The sequence below is a fragment of the Ixodes scapularis genome, unplaced genomic scaffold (genome assembly GCF_016920785.2).
Source record: "Ixodes scapularis isolate PalLabHiFi unplaced genomic scaffold, ASM1692078v2 PGA_scaffold8__174_contigs__length_109621045, whole genome shotgun sequence".
In the NCBI taxonomy this organism is placed as follows: Eukaryota; Metazoa; Arthropoda; class Arachnida; order Ixodida; family Ixodidae; genus Ixodes; species Ixodes scapularis.
In genome coordinates this window covers 51,234,923-51,247,928 of record NW_024609883.1, presented here as the reverse complement: position 1 = coordinate 51,247,928, position 13,006 = coordinate 51,234,923, and the positions used below count along the sequence as shown (strand labels likewise).

Here is a 13,006-nt window from a genome sequence, read left to right as displayed (position 1 = left end):
ATTTCAAATCCTTGACAATTAGCATTGTGCAAAAGTGCTGAGGGCATTTACGCTATTGCGTAACGTGCGTCACGGCGACAGCAGCTTGGTGCTCGTGTATTTTGCTGATGATTGTGACGTTGTTGGCGTTTCTGCGTAGCCTCCAGAGCACGATCTTGGGGATTTTCAGGCCATTTTCTCATTCCCTCGTGATTCCGGTCCCATGCCTTATATTTACTTAGTGTACGATAATCTATCTCAATGCGCGAAAATTCTGAAGTATCCAAACAGGATACTTCAGAATGCGTGAGGTGACACTTCTCCGCCATATATATAAAGTGAAAGCTGAGGTCCGGCAGTCCGTCTTCTGTTTAGACATTCACCAGGCAAACATCCCGGCTTTCCTCCTCGTCGCATATTCTTTTTAGGGGCGAAGCTCCTTAAAGGGGCGGCGCAACGATATTAAATTGGAGTGTTTTTCACTTTACACGAGCTTACTGGCACGAGTGAGACTCAAGGATACTCGCTCGCAAAGCCACTGACCAAGAAACTCCTTTGTTGCGCTGTAATATCGAGGACAAAACCGAGAGTTTTCATTCAATCTCTCCTTCGCAAAACCTGATGACGTAGCTGGGCGGTGGCAGTACCGCCCAGTGACGATATTTGAATGCGGCTCATAGATTGGACCCGAGCATGGCGTCGACACTCGATTTGGGCTCGTGATAATCGACAGCTCGAGAAGCACTCGGGTAGTGTCTTCTATCCAATCGCTGCAATGACGACAACAGCCAAACCCTAACAATGTCTGGAACTCAGCGCGTGTCCTGTGCCTTGCCAACAACCCCAGCGCGTGGCCATGATAAACGTTGGCGGCCTATAATCGGCTCCAGATCACGGGGCCGCTTGTTCTGGCTGCGAATTGAGGGGGTAAACTCTGCTTGTTTTTCTTATTTTTTTTTTTGCGAGTTCGATTGCGTGTGGTGAAAAAGAAACGTGTATTTCACAGGTCATTAACGTCAGGGATCCGTTTTAAGCGCTATTTGCGCAAAATACAAAAATTGTTGCATCACCAGGGGCTAGCCATGTCCGAATGTCCGTCCGCCGTCCGGCGTGCCCCTGCTCGTGAGCTCACAAGCAGGACCTCACGAGCTCCTGCTCGTAAGTTCAGCAGCGAGAGCAAAAAAAAAAAAAAAAAAAAATACGAAAAAAAAATAAAAAAAGAAAAACAAGAAAAAAAATAGGGGCCTCTGAGATGCCATCCCATCTGTCTAGGAGAAAGAAGAAGCTACCGACGAGATTGGACGCGATTTTCTGAGCTCCCTGAACAAAATGACCAGCACCGAGCTGCCAACTTCGGGCTCATTATTCGGCCTTCCTGGAGGGGTTTTCTCACCAGGAGGACCAGAAGAAAGGCCCACTACTTCGAGCAACGTTCCAGCCACCGATGTAAGCGGTCAGCCCGAAGCCATAGACACGAAGATTGCGAGCAACGCCGAAACCGCCCCTATCGAGACGGGACCGGCCATTCTTGCCACTCCGACACTGAAAAAGCCAACAATGGAGTACCCCGCCATTGTATGCTTCGGTGAGCCCTCCACGATTCCAAACACGGCTTTTTCAGTTGAACAAGCTGTAAGGTCCCTTCTCGCGAGTATCCCCAGGGAGAACCTTTTAAACATATTCAAGGACATACTTGAAGGAACCCATGAAATTGTGCCAACCAAAGCGAAGAAAAAGAAAACGGCTTCAAAGAAAGCTCCGATAAACCTTCACGGTAAAAAACAAACGCAAGAAGCGCCGGCCGCAGTCGGCACCACTTCCATACCAGACACAACGCCGCATGCAGTGGAGAACAACCGCGCCAGTTCGATACCTGCGGGGACACTCGCACCACCACCGAACGCGGTCAGCGAGATGCCACCTGCTACACGAGAGGAACCTGAGGACACTTTTGGTTGGACCCAGGTGACGGATAAGAAGAAAAGGAAACGGGTCCGGGGGGACCCAATGCAGCAAACTTCGGAGGAAGTCAAGTCAACCCGGCGCTGACAGTACGAGTATAAGATCCGTTTGACGCGTTCACAAATCTCGATCAAGCCCCTACTTCCACTACTCAAAATGCACCTCACGGGCACTCACACCTCCACGGCCTTCACAATGCATCTCATAGAAAAGTCTAACACGATTTCGGTCCGCACAGATTCGAAAGAGTTAGCCGAGACTCTTGAGAAGATCACAGAGATCGGCACTGAAGAGAAAGGCAAGATACCCATACAAGTCTTCAGGACTTATGGGAACACACACAGCAAGGGTGTCATTCGTGACATATATCACAAAGAAGAGGACCCGCAAGACGACGTTCTCAATTCGGAAATTGAGTCAGAAAAGCCTCACGTGGTAGCCGCTCGAAGACTTGGCAAGTCAAACACGGCGGTCCTCACGTTCGATGGAGAGAAAACGCCTCGATCTGTTCTTTACGGCAAGAGGTACATGCGGGTATTCCCGTTCAAACCGAAAGCAGTAACCTGCGGGCACTGCCACCGTCTAGGACACAAGTTCAATATATGCCCGGATACGGCAGTGTGCCCTATATGCGGAACCGACCATCCAAGACCAACGGACCCGACCCAGGGACCTGGATGTACCGACACTACACCTTACTGCCAGGGATGTAAAAAGAAGGGCCACCTCGGAACCGACCGCAAATGCCCCACATGGCAGGAAACAAACAAAAGGATGCGGAAAGACATGAAGAGTTTCAGAGAACAGCACAAGCTGCAACAGCAACAACAGGAGATAGGAAACAGACCAGTCAAGACCCCGGTACCGCCCAGTGAGAACCTGTGGGCCAATAAGGTCAAGCAGGGTCTCTCGCCACCACCGTTACCCTCGCCAACGGCAGAAGCACAAGAATTGCGCAACACGTTATGGCGTACCGTGCATTCACGAGGGCGCCCATCAAACCATTCGGCCAATCTTGGCCGCGACACGATCACATGGTCGTGTTGCCGCGGGGTCGATCGGGAACTCGAATTCGGCTCCAGACGCGCCGCTTTCTCTCCTAGCCACTGGAGGGCGCTGCAGGCGCCCCCGTGGCAGGCGAGGAGAAACCTCCTCGCCCATCGATAGTGGGGCAGGGGGCGAAAGGCCTCGAAGAACTCCGGACGACACCGAGACGCAGGCACTGGCAGGCAAATGGGTGGCGACCGGATCTAGGTTAATCGCGGGACACGAGGCCTGGGGGCCTTCTTTGTGTTTAGCGTTGGGCTTAACGTGAGTTTGTAAATTTTGTGTAATGTAGCTTGTATTTGTATTTTAGATTGAGTGGTTTGTAGCGTTATATGTTATTGTATACCAATAAACTGGGAGCGGAATCCCGCTCCCGTGAAAGAACCAGGCTGGACTCGGGTTGTTGACAGACCACGTGGGAAACGGCGAATCGGCGGCGGTACGCGATTTCCTACGAATGGTGCCCTCGCACAGGGGGCGCGCAGGGTTCAGGCTGACATACTGGCGGAGCGCAGGTACCACCTTCCCCCAGCACCAATCGACACGCTCGAACCCCGATGCGCGTGGCACGGACCGGTGCCACGTGGGTGTCGACGGGGGGAGGCCGCAATGGCGGCGGCCAGCGGGGAGCCGAGCGGGAATCCCTGGGAGCTCAGGGATGACACCTTGGAGCCAGGATCGCGCCGAGGAGGGAGCGCGGCCGTCCACGCGGCGAATTCCGGCCGACCGGCGCACCACGGATCGCCGCAGCCCAGGAGCAGTCTGCCGCCGACCCGCTGCCACAAAGGGGTGAGCGCATCGCACGTCCCACTGGGGAGAATCCTATCCCAGGTTGGCGAGGCCGCTGCTTTCGGTGCCACGAAATCGGGCACTATAGGCGCGACTGCACAAGGGAGATTCCGGGAAACGGAGGAGGCCGCCGATAAAGTTATCGGCGGCGAAACAGACCAACGAGCGGGTCCCCGACACCCCATCGGCTGTGTGCGTGCCGACGGCGTATCGAGTCGGAACAGCGACAAGCACCGCGGCCCCATTTATTTCCCTGACGGTGGCGGGAAAGGAGTTCGCAGCTCTTCTGGATAGCGGGGCTAGTGCATCGCTAATTGGGGACGAGGTCCTCAGGCATCTCCAACAGAAGTCCGTTCGGGTGAGGCATGGGGAGGCCACTTTCCAGTTGGCTTGTGGGTCGACGACTTCGAGGGGAGCAGTGCGTCTCGTGGTACGTTGGAATCAACGGGCGCAGAGACAGCGGTTCGTCCATTTGGCCGGACTGACAGTGCCCATCATTCTAGGACGGGATTTCCTGGCCCACACCGGCATCATCATTGACGTGACAAGTGGCGGGTACCGAGAGGGGGCACATGCACCCCTTTCAAGTTTCCGAGGGCAGTCCATGGGGGCCATGGCGGCAGCGCTGGGAAAAGCGACAGAACAGGAAAGAACCGACCGCGACGACGCCAGGAGTCACCCAACTCCGAGCTCCGCCGAGCACTGCGACAGAATGGGCCACCTGTTGGCCAATGCCGATGAACTGTCTCGACCAGAGCAAAAGAGGTTGGCGGCTTTGCTGCACAACTTTGACGAAATGTTCACCGAACAGCCGGGCTGCACTAAGCAGGTGCAACATCGCATTGAAACTGGGGACGCACGCCCTTGGAAGTCCCATCCGCGTCCTGTGAGCCTGGCGAAGCGAAAAGCGATAGATGCCGCAGTCGATGAGCTCCTGAAGTCGGGAATCATTTGCCGGTCTTCAAGACCCTGGGGATTCCCGGTAATTTTGGTGCCCAAGAAGAACGGAACATCGAGACTCTGCGTCGATTATCGGCGCTTGAACGCGGTGACCGTAAAAGATGCGTATCCATTTCCGAGCATCGAAGAAATCATCTCGAATCTGGGGAAGGCGAAGTATTTCACTACCCTCGACGCAAGCAACGGCTACCTCCAAGTGGAGATGAGCCCGGGCGACGAAAGCAAAACTGCAATCGTGTGTTACCGAGGCTTGTACGAGTTCACTCGGATGCCGTTCGGATTAACAGGTGCACCGATGACATTTCAGCGGTTGATCGACGGGGTGCTTGGAGATGCCAAGTGGCAGCACGCGCTCGCGTACCTGGACGACATCATTGTGTACTCGGAAACTTTCGAGGACCACCTTCGTCACCTCGAGGACGTGTTGCGCAAACTGCGGATCGCCGGCCTCACACTAAACCCGACTAAAGCCCAAATTGGAGCTTCTGAGATTAGCTTGTTGGGATTCTGGATCGAGAGAGGAAAAGTTTCCCCCGACGCGGACAAGTTGCGGGCGATCTTGGAGTTCCCAGTACATACCGATGTCGGGGAAGTGCGCCGTTTTCTCGGCATGATAGGATACTACCGAGCCTACATCCCGAACTGCGCAGCCATGCAGGCACCCCTCACGCAATTGCTGAGGAAAGCGGCTCCCTGGAGCTGGGAGGCGCCGCAGGAGGAGGCGTTCCTCCAGCTGACCGAGGCCTTGGCGCGTACAGCATCCCTCAAACTGCCAGACCTGAATAGGCCCTTCACGATTCAGACGGACGCCAGCGACCAGGGACTCGGCGCGGTGCACTTGCAGGAGGCAGAGGGAGAGATCCGCCCGGTGGCATTTGCCAGCCGGGCGCTGAACCCGGCAGAGAAGAACTACACGGTGAGTGAGCGCGAATGCCTCGCCATCATTTTTGCTCTTAAGAAGTTCGATCATTATGTCGAGGGGACAGAGTTCACGATCGAGACGGACCATATGGCCCTCGCGTGGCTCTCCCGAATCAAGGAACCCGCCGGAAGACTGGCGCGCTGGGCCTTGACACTGCAGAAGTACGAGTACCGAATTCGGTACCGGAAGGGCACGACAAATGTGGTGGCCGACGCGCTCTCCCGCGCACCCGTGGATCCCCCACCGCGCGAGGCAGCAGACTGCGGAGGCGGGGCCATCCCCCGGGAGACGGGAAATCCCGCCTCGCGCTCCGCTTCCCACTGTGGCGGCGTCGCGCAGCTGGCTGAGGCGATTACCTCACTGGGACCGGCGTTCAACCGAACGGAACTGTACGAAGCACAGCAGAGCGATTCGTTTTGTCTCGCTATCTTCGACCGGCTCAGGCAAGAGATGGATCCTGACCAGAAGGGCGAAAAGACGCTCCGGCACTCCGGAACACCGAGAGGGCCAAGTGCCATCGCCCAGGAGTCAGACATCGAAGAAGGTGAGCTGGAATCTTACCTGATCGATGGGGATGGCGTCCTGCTGCGGTACTTCCCGGAAGAAAGCGATTCAAGTGAGTCGTTCAAGACCGTGATTCCCCGCGATCTCAGAGTGGCAGCGCTGCGTCACTACCACGATGCGGACGGTCACGGCAGTGCACCGAAGTCGTGGCATAAGCTGCGCCGTTTCGCTACCTGGCCGGGCATGAAGGGGCAGCTGTGCCGTTATGTCCGTAGCTGCGCAGTGTGCCAAGAGCGCAAACCCAGGGGCGGCAGACCACCCGGCCTGCTCGAGCCCATCGTGAGTACGCGGCCATGGGAGATCGCGGCCTGCGACTTGATGGGGACCCTGCCGCGGTCCAGCGGAGGCTATCAACATGTGTTGGTAGTAACTTGCCACTTCACCGGGTTCGTCGAGATGTGTCCAATGCGGAAGGTGACAGCCAAGGGAGTCCTGAGCAGGTTGTCCGAGGTCTGGTGTCGCTACGGGTTCCCCGAGAGACTGGTGAGCGGCAACGCCTCGATATTTTGCTCAAAAGTTTTCGCGGCAACCTGCCAGGCCCTCGGGATTAAGCATTGTAAGACTTCGTGTTACCATCCCCAAGCAAATGTGACCGAGCGGCGGAACCGCGACATCAAGCCGCTGCTCGGGGCGTATGCTCGAAAGCAGCGGGACTGGGATCTGCATTTGGATTCGATTTCGTTTGCATTGCAGTCCAACCTCAACCGCAGCACTGGGTTCACGCCTGCGCTTTTGAACTTCGGCAGAGAACTCTCTACGCCGACCGATGCGGTTCTTCGCCCGCGACAGAGCGCGGCCAGAGCGGTGCCCTCGCACGAGGATTTCGCGACGCGCACAAGAGAGCGACTGTCGCGGGCGCTGGACGCCGCCCGCGGAAACAGGGCTCGCGCGCGGGCGGAGCAGAAGAACACCTATGACAAAGCGCACCGCGATGCGCAGCTCGAGGTGGGCGACACCGTTTTGCGGCGAGGTCACGTGCAGAGCGATGCGAGTAAGTTCTTCTCGGCGGCGTTGGCCCCCAAGTGGGTTGGCCCCTTTGTCATCGATTCCAAGAAGTCTCGACTGACATACACGCTGAGGGAGCAGAATTCTGATCTCGTCCGCGGGACAGTTCACATCGGCGAACTGCAACCCTTTTTCCCCAGGGAAGGGGATGAGCCGGTCAAGCGGCCGCAAAGGGGCATTCGGGGGCGCCAAAGATCTCAGGATTTCCTGGGACCACCGCGGCACAGCTACAACACGCGTAGCCGGAGGCAACCCGATGGGATCGGAACCTCGTAGAGTGCGTGGCCCGAGAAAGAGAAAAAGAGGGGGGAACGATCCGAAATCGGCGTTCCCGGCATTGTGTTTTTGTTTTTCTTTGTGGGTGGGGGAGGGGTGTCTTGGAACCCTCAGTGTTTGTTTTTGTTTCTTGCTTTTGCTGTGGAATGTTTTTATTTTTTTTTTTGTGTGTGTGCGGCGTTGCTGTTGGTGTTGCGGTACTGCTCCCTTGCTGGGCGCGCGCCTTGGACTTTTCCCATCTTGTGCGTCATCGCCCCTGCGGCTGCTGCTTCGAGACGCAACTTGGTGTGCACCGAATGGTCCTCCCTGGGAGAGGATGAAAGGAGGAGTCGCCGTTTGGACAAACACCAGCCTGGGCTGAACTCCTCGACTTCGGGCAGCGTATTCCTCGGCCGGAACCACAGCTCGGGGAGCCTCGTTGGACATCCGCGACGCCACACAGGACGCCGGGGTGCAGTTCTGAGTGACATTGGACTCCCAGCCCCACATCGCTCAGGAAGGGCTGTCGCAGCTGGGTCACAACCACAGTCCCTCTCCAGTGCACCACTCCATGGGGGGGGGGGGGGGGGGGGGGGGGCAGTCTCATGGTGGCCAGGCACACTGCTCAAGGACCCCGTTGCCCCGGAGGCCACCGCCAAGCCGAAGTCGACATAGTCTACTGTGAAGTGTGTGGTGGCCGCGCACCCCAGGTCTCGGGCGAACTGATGGACCTCAGTGAGGACGACCCATGGGACCAGCGGTGTGTGTGTGCGTGGGGGGGTCTCCAGGCCAAACCAAGCGACGGTGTTCCCAGCAGCCTAGCCGTACGTCTGAATTCCGGCGTACTTCGATTTTTAGGAGAGGGGAGTATGGCGCACCGTGCATTCACGAGGGCGCCCATCAAACCATTCGGCCAATCTTGGCCGCGACACGATCACATGGTCGTGTTGCCGCGGAGTCGATCGGGAATTCGAATTCGGCTCCCGACGCGCCGCTTTCTCTCCTAGCCACTGGAGGGCGCTGCAGGCGCCCCCGTGGCAGGCGAGGAGAAACCTCCTCGCCCATCGATAGTGGGGCAGGGGGCGAAAGGCCTCGAAGAACTCCGGACGACACCGAGACGCAGGCACTGGCAGGCAAGTGGGTGGCGACCGGATCTAGGTTAATCGCGGGACACGAGGCCTGGGGGCCTTCTTTGTGTTTAGCGTTGGGCTTAACGTGAGTTTGTAAATTTTGTGTAATGTAGCTTGTATTTGTATTTTAGATTGAGTGGTTTGTAGCGTTGTGTGTTATTGTACCAATAAACTGGGAGCGGAATCCCGCTCCCGTGAAAGAACCAGTCTGGACTCGGGTTGTTGACGGACCACGTGGGAAACGGCGAATCGGTGGCGGTACGCGATTTCCTACAACGTGCAACTCCCTCAAGGCAGAGCTAAACAGACTCAACACCATCGTCCAGTCTCTACAGGAGGAAAACAAGAAGTATAAAGAATACGCCAATCACCAACGGGCACTCGCAGCCCATTTCTTTATGGAAAAATGATTAAGGTACTCCAGTGGAACTGTCAGGGGCTTCGCAAACGAGCGGCGGAGCTTCGGATACGACTCCTGGACAAGCCCGATGAACGTCCTGACGTAATGCTACTTCAGGAAACTAACATGTCAAGCATCAACTTTAGCGGCTACACAGCCTACTCCAGCCCATCAATCACATCCAAGCGCCCAGGTTACTCGGCTTCCCCACCGGGAAAAGCTATTGTCTACGCAAGGAGCGACTGGTATCAACACCAGGTCGACCTTACTCCATACTGTGATGAACAACAAGAAGTGGTTGGAGTTTGCGCAACGGTTCAGCAGACGAACCACATTTTTGTGTCCATCTACTACAGACCGCTTAGAGACAAGACGCATACAAGAAACCACGGATGGATCGCTCACCTGCACGATGTATACCCCCGAGAGCAGAAGCACTGCGGCGGAGACTTCAACCTCCAACACCAAACGTGGGGCTACGCACAGTCTTCGAACGGAGCGGAAGATCTAATACGTGAGATGCAAACATTTCGTTTGCAATTGGCAAACAAGAAAGGAACCAAGACAAGACTGGGAGGAGCCGGACAGAAGGACACGACACCAGATCTATCATGGACGACAAATCAGTACATACAGCATCAAAAATGGAAGTGTCTTCTAGACCCATGGGTTAGCGATCACTTCCCCATCCTCTTCGAGTTCTCGCCCACAAAGAAGGTAAAGAACATGACAAAGAAACGAGTGGCCAAGACCGTTCACTGGGACAGGTTCAGGGACGTCCTTAGGGAAGACAAATCAGAAGAGTCCAGCTTCGAGAGCCTCCTCAACAGCGCCCTGCAGGCAGCCACAATCAAGACAAAGGTCGAAGAAGACGCTCCTAACCCTGATATTTTCCTTCTCAACCTCTGGGCCAAGCGACTGCAAGCGGTGCAGAAGTACCGAAAGGGGTACAAAACCCCACTAGGCAGGCAAGCTATCACTAGAGCGACGGTGGAAGCAAAGGTGTACGTCGAAAAACTAGACTCACGCCGCTGGCTAGATTACAGCGCTTCACTTTCCGAGAAGACCTCGATCACGAAGCTCTGAGCTACGAGTCGAGCCTTGCTCGGAAAAAGGAAGACTAAAGGAGCGAAGCAGACACTAGCTCTCAAACTGAACAAGTCTGAAGAACAGTTGGCCAGAAGAATGTCGGGAGATCTCTTCTTTCCTCAACCTGACCTAACCGGCTGCGCCTCCCCTTCCTATCAAGAAATTCTGGCTCCCAATCACGAGATGGACCGTCTTTTTACGCGCGGAGAACTCGAGTGTGCCTTGAATCAAGGGAAGTTTCACACGGCACCGGGATCAGACAAAATCACTATGGCTATGCTACGAAACCTCCCAGACAACACGAAAGAGCAACTCCTAGACATGATCAACCAGATCTGGGAAACTGGCAAACTTCCCCAGCAGTGGAAGCACTCCCTCGTCATTCCAATTTCCAAGCCGGGCAAAAACAAAGGTGCACTCTCCAGCTACAGGCCAATCTCTCTAACGTCATGCACATGCAAGTTGATGGAACGAATGGTACTTGCAAGAATCGTATGGCATCTGGAATCTACGGACGCCTTCCACCCCGCCCAGACAGGGTTTCGACCGTGTCTCGGAAAGCAAGAAAGCCTCGCCCTCATATCGGTTGATGTAATACGAAACATCAACCCCAACCGCGCAACCATCAGAACAATTGTGGCGATTGATGTCAAGAAAGCTTTTGACTCGGTCCCACACGCATCAGTCATCAACGAAGCCCGAAGACTCGGCATAGTCAGAAGTCCGCTGAACTTTGTCAAGAACTTCCTTGAAGGGAGAACGTTCTCGGTACGCTGCGGCTCGCACGACAGCGAACCGAGAGTGAACCGAGGAGGAGTCCCACAAGGCTCCGTGCTGTCACCAACGCTCTTTAATATCGCGATGGCAGCCCTGCCTCACGAACTTGCAAAGATCCCCAACTTGGGCTTCACCGTGTACACGGACGACGTCTCGATATGGACCAAGAACGACGACATTGCAAGACGGCAAGACACTTTACAAGCGGGCCTAGATACAATCGAAGCCCACCTATGCAGGGTGAAAATGCAAGCCTCTCCGGAGAAAACCAGCTACACCGTAATCGCACCGAAAAGACACCGTCTCGCCAAGATTGCAGAACAACTAAACCTCGTTCTTGCAGACAAGCGAATCGAGCCATCGATGTCTGTCAAGATATTAGGGATCACTATCGAGGAGACCGGCAAGGCAGACATCTGGCTCCAGGACACACTAAAACATTGCAACTCTGCCCTTAATGCCATTCGGAGCATCTGTAGCGCAAGGGGTGGAGCGTCAGAAGAAATTGCCATAAAAATGGTCAAAGCTTTAGTAGATTCGCGTGTCTGCTACGGGGCTCGGCACTACTGGCTGACCAAGGCGCAATGGCAGAAGCTCGAAGCTTTGAACAACCAAGCAAACAGAATAATCACGGGCCTGCACAAGTTCTGCCCCCTGGGCAAGCTGAACGAACACGCTCAGATTAACTCCCTACACGAAACCGTTGTTGTCCGCACGGTCGCACACGGGGAGAGACTTAAGCACACACGACAAGGGAGAAGGATCCTGGAACTCCTATTGAGATGTACCGGAGACCTACCCAAGCTACCACAGGAACTCCCGCCATGGGAAGATCATGCAGAAATCACAGGCAACAAACCAAGCACGCGGAAGGGCGACAAAAAGCAACAAGACAGCCTCGCTATGGCACACATCAAGATGACGGAGGCGTGGGAAGAAGGAACGAACGGGATCGTGGCTGCATACACGGACACTGCTTCGATAGACGGCCCAGTCACTCTAAGGACCGCGGCTGTTATCTTTCCAACACTAGGCACAAGCGCAACCAAGAACCTTCCAGCCCGCACCTCGGTGAAAGGGGGAGAACTTGCAGCAGTCCGCCTTGCCCTCGAGACGGCCCTTGCATTACCTGAACCACCACCAGAGCATCTCCGGATATTTATGGACTCTCAGGAAGTGGTAAAAGAATGCAGAAAATCAAGAAGCCCTAGCGTAGAAGTGCGTAATATCGAGAAACTCGCCTCACTGCTACTAGCAAGAGGCATGACTACGAGAATAGCCTGGGTTCCAGCACACGCAGGAATACCCGGCAACGAAGAGGTGCATCGACTCGCCCGCGCGTCCCTTCTCGCTCCCCGTGACCGAGACGATACACCTTCACTGCAAGACCACGACCACGGCTACGCTCCCGTCCGCGATCGGGCACCGGCTAGTCGAGCACGAGAGGAAGACAGCAACGATGGAGGGTGCGATCCAGGAGAGGAACGTGCCCAAATCAAGCAAGAATACCAATCAACACTCTGGGAGAAACTTCCCCCAACACCAAACCCTCCTCTGCCAACAGGGTTTGGAGGAACGGCCAAGGTCCTCCTGACCAGGATCAGAACAGACACAACATTTACACCAGCGCGCATAGCATCTTGGAGCCGCGGGAAGAGATCCGGCACCTGCACCAAGTGCAATATGGGCGCCAAGGCGGACACTTTTCACTTGTTGTGGGAATGCCCCAAATACAAGATCACCAGGTCGAAGCATCGACCGAGTAACCTCGCCTCTCTGGAAGGTTGGACACACCCGCCAGGCGAAGAGGACAACAAGAGAAGCATCCTCCGAAGTCTCATAGATTTCATCTACGAGGCGAAGCTGGATATCTTCATTTAGCCTAGTTTCATCCTTTCTTTTTTTGCCAGCGTCCAGACCTCGCAGCCGCCGACGCACTCCCCCATCCCTTACCCTTATTTTGTGGCCAATAAACGCTTTCTGAACTGATCCCATCTGTCTTCTTAAAAAAAAAAACAAAAAAAAACACATTTTTCTTTTGACATGAATGAAAACGGCACCATCAGCACCACCTATGACCAAAATCAGTGTCAAGAAAAACAAGAAAAAAAGAGTAGGGGGTTCTGA

At 55.2% G+C, this 13,006-nt stretch overlaps 1 protein-coding gene across 1 annotated transcript; it reads left to right on the top strand.

The window, feature by feature from the left end:
* Nucleotides 1–11,125: 11,125 nt before the first annotated feature.
* Nucleotides 11,126–12,760, top strand: LOC115316496. Its single transcript, XM_029975860.2, has one exon. The coding sequence runs from the start codon at nucleotides 11,126–11,128 to the stop codon at nucleotides 12,758–12,760; it is 1,635 nt and encodes a 544-aa protein (XP_029831720.2).
* The last annotated feature ends 246 nt before the right edge of the window (nucleotides 12,761–13,006 follow it).

Coding starts and splice junctions, on each gene's coding strand:
- LOC115316496 (XM_029975860.2), top strand. CDS start 11,126: ATGCAAGCCTCTCCGGAGAAAACCAGCTACACCGTAATCGCACCGAAA.